Source organism: Sprattus sprattus, assembly GCF_963457725.1.
Source record: "Sprattus sprattus genome assembly, chromosome: 3".
Lineage (NCBI taxonomy): Eukaryota > Metazoa > Chordata > Actinopteri > Clupeiformes > Clupeidae > Sprattus > Sprattus sprattus.
Window position 1 is genome coordinate 42,289,354 of NC_137922.1, and position 7,553 is coordinate 42,296,906.

General features: G+C 42.8%; 1 protein-coding gene across 1 annotated transcript; it reads left to right on the plus strand.

The window, feature by feature from the left end:
* Positions 1-5,270: 5,270 nt before the first annotated feature.
* wfikkn2b (WAP, follistatin/kazal, immunoglobulin, kunitz and netrin domain containing 2b) lies at positions 5,271-7,301 on the plus strand (the record flags this gene model as incomplete). The annotated part of the gene is made up of 2 exons (XM_080834524.1): positions 5,271-5,468; positions 5,802-7,301. 2 exons carry the CDS (start codon positions 5,271-5,273, stop codon positions 7,299-7,301), a joined length of 1,698 nt encoding a protein of 565 aa, XP_080690650.1.
* Between the last annotated feature and the right edge of the window lie 252 nt (positions 7,302-7,553).

A 7,553-nucleotide genomic window follows, 5' to 3' on the forward strand; every position in this document is an offset into this window, starting at 1 on the left:
ATATACAATCACTGGTAGACATGGAACTGAAGATTGTTGGAATTTAAAGTCATACAAAAATGAAAAATAAAACATGTAGACAACATGTAGACACATGTAGAATAAAATGGTGATAAAAATGATCCTAAATACGGCTTTCATGTGTTAACCAAAATGTCACATTCATTTTAAAAAATCTATTAAATGGGATCATTAATTTCAACATGTCAAATGTTTCATCCAGGATATTGCCCAATAGAATGAGATGGCCCCACAAAAATCCTTACAATCCCTCCTGTAGCTATTTTTACCTCTCGAATCAAGCTTAGTCACGACTTGCTCTCCTGTGCCAAAGCCCCATTCATCATCTGATATGATCTTTAAGACTGCCAGTGAATGACAAAGAATGACAAACCCCTGGCAGCAACCACAGACTTCCCGATGGGAGAGCAGTTTGTGCTCAGATGGCTCCCAGCATGATCGCTCAGGTCGAAGGAAGACGTGTGATTGGTCCTCATCACCGCAGCATTGCTAACAGAGCAGGAAGATCTCTCTTCCAGCGAGAAGGATGATTGACCCCCCCTGACAACCATTTGCCTCTGATCAACCAAAATGCTCCGGGCAAAGGGATTAGATTTGAATTCAGAAAAGAGAGAGAGAGAGGAAGGGAAAGGGGGTAAGTAGTGACAAAGCAAGACGTTTTTCTACCAACTGAAAAACAGAAAAGCAATTATATCTCCGGGAATCATCTCTGCTGTCAGTCGGCCAGCCAAATGTTCTCTATCGGATGTCTGTGGTGAGGAAGATGTCTTTGCACACACCCTTCATGGTGTACGCAGCACGTTTCCATGGGGCCTCCGGCTAGCTGCAGTGTTTGCTGGGTAATGTGATGAGAGAAGAGGTGCCACTGTTGCCGCGAGCAACCTTGGCAGAGGTGTTAACACAGCGGTATTTGACATGACAGAGACATTAAAAAGTATTCTTAGTCTGTGTAGGAAGTTGCAGTTATTCAGCAAAAATACCTTTGCGTGTTATTTTTAGTTTCTCTAGAAGTCAACAGATGCCTTTAGAAAGTACAATTCCATAGCATGTCAACGGGTCATATGTGTACAGCTTGTCTGATTACCTTGTATGAACACTTACAACTTTGAAAAAAATTAAAAATGTATTAAGTGGAGTTAGATTCTCCTCAACAAGCAAGGGATATTGGTTATTTAGATTCACCTTAATAATCCCATCCACAAACCATTCCCATTAAGGAAGCATTTGTTTCCTTAGTATTGGGGTCGTTCCATGTCCAACATCTACAAGCAAACCAACTAGATTTGAAGGTGAATCAATTAATTTCTCTTTATGTTTGTAACATGCACTCATAACACCTGTTCTCTGGAAGTGTTTAGGGGGTTGAAGACCACCTAACAAAAATAATGAATCCGTCCAAATTATGAGAAATGATGAACAGAAAAGATGCTGAGAGATATATACAAACATCATTATCAATCTTAGTATACTTTTTTTCACTGCTGATGTGAATAAGCATTCCTGAAGCATTACTTGAAAGAACTGGAATAACTCAGGGGCAATTTGGGGTAAAGATCTTACCAGAGGGCCCAGCGCAATCACAATTTCTCAGAAATGTCATGTTCAGTCGGCACAAACAAGTCTATTCCCTCTCACTAGCTTGAGTCAGTGAAACATATGAAACCTAGAGAAAGAGAGATTCACTCCTTGGTGTGAGTCACACTCAAACATCAGCCCACAATTTTCAAAGCAATTTACAAAGCCTTGCTATTTCGGTTCCTTAATCTCCAGAAACAATCAGGCTATTATTGTCTGCCCCATTCATAGCCTTGAGATGTGTCTTTCCACACTGTTTGACAACAGTTTATTCAACCTGTTGCCAGAGGTATTTCAACAAAGATCATGTTGGGCGCCTTACGAGAAGGGCACGTAAGGTAAACCAAAATCCGACGTGACAGACACGAGAGAATGTGATATGCTTCGGCTGCCCCTTCAGTGATCCATCACGGGCCCAATGTGTCTGTTTGATGATAACACTGCGTTCTCCGTGTGGCAGGCGATTAAAGCGAAGACAGGCTCAATGACAGCTGCAGGCTGCTGGAGCGGCGGTCCTGACTGACCTGATCATGCAGGCTGGGGAGGCTCGTCGGTCCATAATGTGATGTTACTGTTAAGCAGGGCTTTGCATTGTTTGTTTGTTTTTATTTAATTTTGATTTTTTTTTTTTTTTTTTTAATAATAATTGTTTCACTGTGAGCAGCCAGATACCTTTGTATGTTACCACAATAAGCTCTAGCTTGATTCATATAGCCACAAGAAAAGTGCTATGATCAGAAAACTGGTCCCGTGATTTCCTCAACAGCCTTAAAAGAGTGGTGGTGTGATGGGTAAAACGGAATATTGACGTTGGTATTTGAAAGTGTGTAATGTTTGAAACTGACATAGCACACGGCACAAGCCACTCTTTGCTATTAATTATGCTGAGTGCTACTCATCTCATAAATGCATGAGAAATAGCTTTCTAAACTTGGTGAACAAGATCAAACATAGTTTACAAATGGTAAAAAAATGATATTACCCATACCTTTTAAACTGAACTGATCTTCTATCAGCCTACAGATAGGTCACATTTTCCTAGATGCTGGGGAGAACTTGGAAAAGACATTATGTTTCTTATGTCCCTAGGTCCCTTGCGTCCTCTGTCAACCTGATTAACATTCCAACACGACTGTTCATATGTATCATACAATGTAACAAGCTTGTTAATAAAGTAAACTAATAACGGTAAAGTAAACTAATAACAATCCCATGAATGTTAATACGAGATTATTCTCTCCTCAATGTCCTCATTTGACACCCAAACACAACGAATTGTGCATTTTTTTTCTACAAAGGCTATCTGAGGACAGCGTTTTTCATGGAGGGCGCCTGGAGGAAGGCGTATGATTTACTGGGGAGCTTATCCATGGCACAAACACAAGCATTGTAAATGCTGATGCATTGCATGTGTGATGAGGATTAATGAGGTAAAATATTGGTCTTTGTGTACAGTATAACTTGTTTTTACATGCCAGTATTATTGCCTTGTTTTCTGCATCTAGCTACAAACAGTGATGTTAGGTATAATGCGAAAGGAAGGGGTGTTGAGATTGTTGACCAGAAAATCCAACAAAACATTAGAATATTTGCTCCAGGTGTATGACTTCTCAAAAGGAACACTTTTGTGAAAATTATTTCAATTTTAACAGAAACAATTGCATCATTATATGTGCCCATGAAAAAGTATTATAGGAGAATATGCATAAACATGAATCAGTTATGGAATGACATGGCATTTATAAATCACACCAACCCTTTTGCAAGACAGTCAGAACATACCGCAGAGATGATAGATGTGTTTTGCTTCCTTCATCCGTCTCTACATTTCTTGAGCATAGTAGAACTGTTTTTCACCTGTTCCTGTGTGTTTATGTGTTTGTGCGTGAGAGAGAGAGAGAGCAAGAGACTAATTTTCACAGACATGTAGAATGAAAATTGCATAAGATTAGGTACACACAACATGTTGTTCTTAGATACATTGTGAAATAAGGGAATAAACATCAGTAAACATGTTACATTTAAGACTAATCCTAACCTACATCCTATTCTATGTACTTCAGTTTCTCAAATATTTTCCATAGAGCGTTAAAATGTATTTAAAAAAACACACAACAATGATGCAATGAAGTTCAGTACAAAGATTCTATATTGGTGCATTCTCTGCTGAAATATTTTTAAAACATGTGCATCTAGGAGGACGAAACAGTCTTTAAAGAATTGACAGACATTCATATGTCAGTGTTCATATGTTTTGCAAAGATGAGTTTTATCAGAGTTTCTGTCATAGGTGGTCTCTCTTGAGCAACAAGTGTGGGCATCCTCCTGTGTCCTCAGCAGAACTCTGGCCACATTCCTTGCATTAGATTTGCGTTATGGTGATTTCTTTCACTCTGGATTTCTCAAGCACTCGCTTTCCCATACACTAACTAGGTGTGCAAATCCGAGACAAAATCTGCAGCCATTACAAAGATGAAGACGTTCTCCATGTGTTCTTCTTAAAGTGTTTTATAGTCCATTATACCTCATATTATATCTCATCCTGTAGGAACAAAAAAATTCAAAGGGGTCTTAGCTTAAGAAATGAAAAATTATCTTCCACAAAAGCAAAAGGCAATGTTGCTGTAGTTAACTACAACATTGTAAGGTATGCCTGAAGAATATTGTTTCAAAATCATTAATTTAAAGTATATAAGGAGTGACCTTTGACAAAGGCTATACTTTATTACTTAGTTTGTTATTCATAAGAAACCATCTACTTGGATGCTTTAGAGGTGCAGTACCACTAATTCAGATTTTAAAACAAAACATGAATGTGTGCTATTTATAACTGTGTATAGGCTGTTATGACTGTGCAAATCAGAAGCTTTAACCATTTCATTCATCCAATTAGTCATGTCCACCAGTCAGGTGAGGTTTAAAGTACATAAACATGGAAGGGCGAAACAGAAAACCACTGAATAGGCGTGCAAAACAAATAGAAATAAATGTAATACCCATACAATTCCGTGAAGACAACATATTGCCAATCAATTGTATTATATTCTTCTACTATTTTGTAGTCAAAATGCAAGTTATTTTTTAAGCAGTTTTACCTAGGTGCTGACTTTATGCCCTTTTACATTATCTGTGGCGGATGTAAAGGCTAGACTTTTCTGAAAGTGTTAAGCGCAAACTTCGCGCACAGTACAGAGCGTCCTCTCCTCCTGCTGCGCGAGTAAATGAAATGGCGCGTAGAGGGTTAATGTAAGTCAACAGAGTTTCTTAAAACAGGCAGGTGTCCTGCCAGTACCAACCCAACTTTACGACAGATGTTTTTGAGTTTCTTTTCAGAACTCAGAAACCATTTATAACTGTCATTTGCGCGCAAGGACGAGTTATGTGTTCAGGCTATTAGCCTATGCCGTTAAGGACAAGCAGTTCGTTGACAGTATCAGAGTATAAATACCGCGACCTAATCTTTCAAACACTATACAAACTCAGAACAGAACAGAATTTTGCTTGACCTGACATAGCTGCGACTACAACTAAGCCTACGCTGAAACAGAGATTTTTCACTGATTGAGCTTATTCGAAAACTTCACCCACATCTTAAATTAACTTTACCCTTTTTTACGTAAATAACCATATTTTTTAGTATTTTTAAGTATTAAAACAATATTCATTTTCGAAAGATGTGGTGGATGCTGTTCCCTCCCTGGATTTGGTTTCTGGCTGGACACTACGTGATTTTCCACATGGATGACCGCGTGATGGCCATGACTTTGCCTAGAGTCACGTACTCTCATGCGGGCATCTGTCCCAATGACATGAATCCCAACCTCTGGGTGGATGCTATGAGTACCTGCACGAGAGAATGTGAATCAGACCAGGTGAGGTTTTTTTATAGCTGCAATCAGACACTTTGAAGTAGATAAAGCGTTAGTCTGAATTCGAGCGTTCTTGTTTTGTAGCTTCATGCTAGTTTTAATTCTTTGTAGTTTCAGTGATATTTAATCTGTTTAATTGTGATTTCATTTAGCATTAATATTTATTGTTTGTGCTCAAATGATTATTTTGTAGTTATATTAGAATACTGTGATTGTGTTAACACTAAGGTAACGGTAAAGTAAACGTAATCTTTGAAAGACAGACAACCAACATTTTTAAGATTTAATCACTTTTTGATACATTTACAAACGGAATGTTCTCACTACTCCCGCAAGGAATGTGAATCGTTTGAAAAGTGCTGCTCCAACGTCTGTGGAAACCGGAGCTGTGTGGCGGCCCGCTACATCAGAGAGGGGAATTCTGGTCCCATGGGGATGCCCAAGGAGGCCACCTGCGACAAGTTCATGTGCACGCAGCAGGGCTCCGAGTGCGACATCTGGGATGGCCAGGCGGTGTGCAAGTGCAAGGACCGCTGCGAGAGGGAGCCCCATTTCACCTGTGCCTCAGATGGCTTGACCTACTACAACAAGTGTTACATGGATGCCGAAGCCTGCTCCAAAGGCATCTCTCTGTCCGTGGTGACCTGCCGCTTCACCTGGCCCAACACAAGCCCTCTGCCTGCGGGCACCACCGCCCGCCCCACCACCCCTCTGCAGCAGCTGACCACCCCTGTGGACCTCCATGCCCCAGTCTTGGTGGGCACACCTGCCCACCAGTCTGTGCATATCGGGGAGACAGCCAGCTTCCTGTGCGAGGTGGCAGGAAGGCCTCGGCCGGAGATCACCTGGGAGAAGCAGGTGGAAGGTGCCGAGAACGTGGTGATGCAGCCCAACCATGTGCGTGGCAACGTGGTGGTCACAAACATCGGCCAGCTTGTCGTCTACAACGCAAAGCTCCAGGACGCCGGTATCTACACCTGCACGGCTACCAACACGGCTGGCTCCATCCAGGCCCACTATCCCCTGTCGGTGCTCAAGAAGGAGCCGTTGAAGAAGGAGGAGGCGACCAATACCACCCGGTTTCCTGACGAGGAGTGTCTGAAGATGCCCGACAGCGAGGACTGTGGCGAGGAGAAGTTGAGCTGGTACTACGAGGCCAAGAGGAACAACTGCTTCACCTTCACCTACGGCAGCTGCGCAAAGAACCAGAACCACTTTGACTCTTACGAGACGTGCATGCTGTCCTGTCGACCCGAGCTTGCAGCCCCTTGCGCCCAGCCGAGCCTCCAGGGACCGTGCAAGGCCTACGAGCCGCGCTGGGCGTACAGCACCGCCCTGCACCAGTGTCAGTCCTTCATCTATGGCGGCTGCGGTGGCAACGAGAACAACTTCGAGACCAAGGAGGCCTGCGAGGAGGCCTGCCCCTTCCCCAAGAACCACCGCTGCAAGCCCTGCAAGCCCCGGCACAAGATGGTCACCAGCTTCTGCCGGGCGGACTTCGTGATCCTGGGGCGCGTGATGGAGATGACGGAGGAGCAGGACTCGGGCCACGCCCTGGTGACGGTGGAGGAGATCCTGAAGGACGAGAAGATGGGCCTGCGCTTCTTCGGCAAGGAGCCGCTGGAGGTCACGCTGCAGAGCATGGACTGGTCGTGCCCGTGCCCCAACGTGACCTCCGCCGACGGCCAAGTCATCATCATGGGCGACGTGAGCAACGGCATGGCCATCCTGCAGCCGGACAGCTTTGTGAGCGTCTCCAGCGTGCGGCGCGTGCGCAAACTGCGAGAGGTCATCAACAAGAACACCTGTGACATTTTGAAAGAGTTCATTCAGTGAGACTCGACTTGTGATGTATGCGTTGCATCCGTACAGATTATTTGTTGTGTTTTAGAGATATATCCCACAAAAGAATGGTCCTTAGCATACTCAGTTCATTGAAAACGAAATACTAAGTTGAGTTGATTGAAAACTAAAGACCTTTTTTTTATTATTGTGATTTGTTTTCTTGTCTGCATTAACCCTTTTTCATCTGCAAGCTTTTTTTATAATCTCGTAGATTGTTTGTTTCAACAAAAACCTCTGCACAAT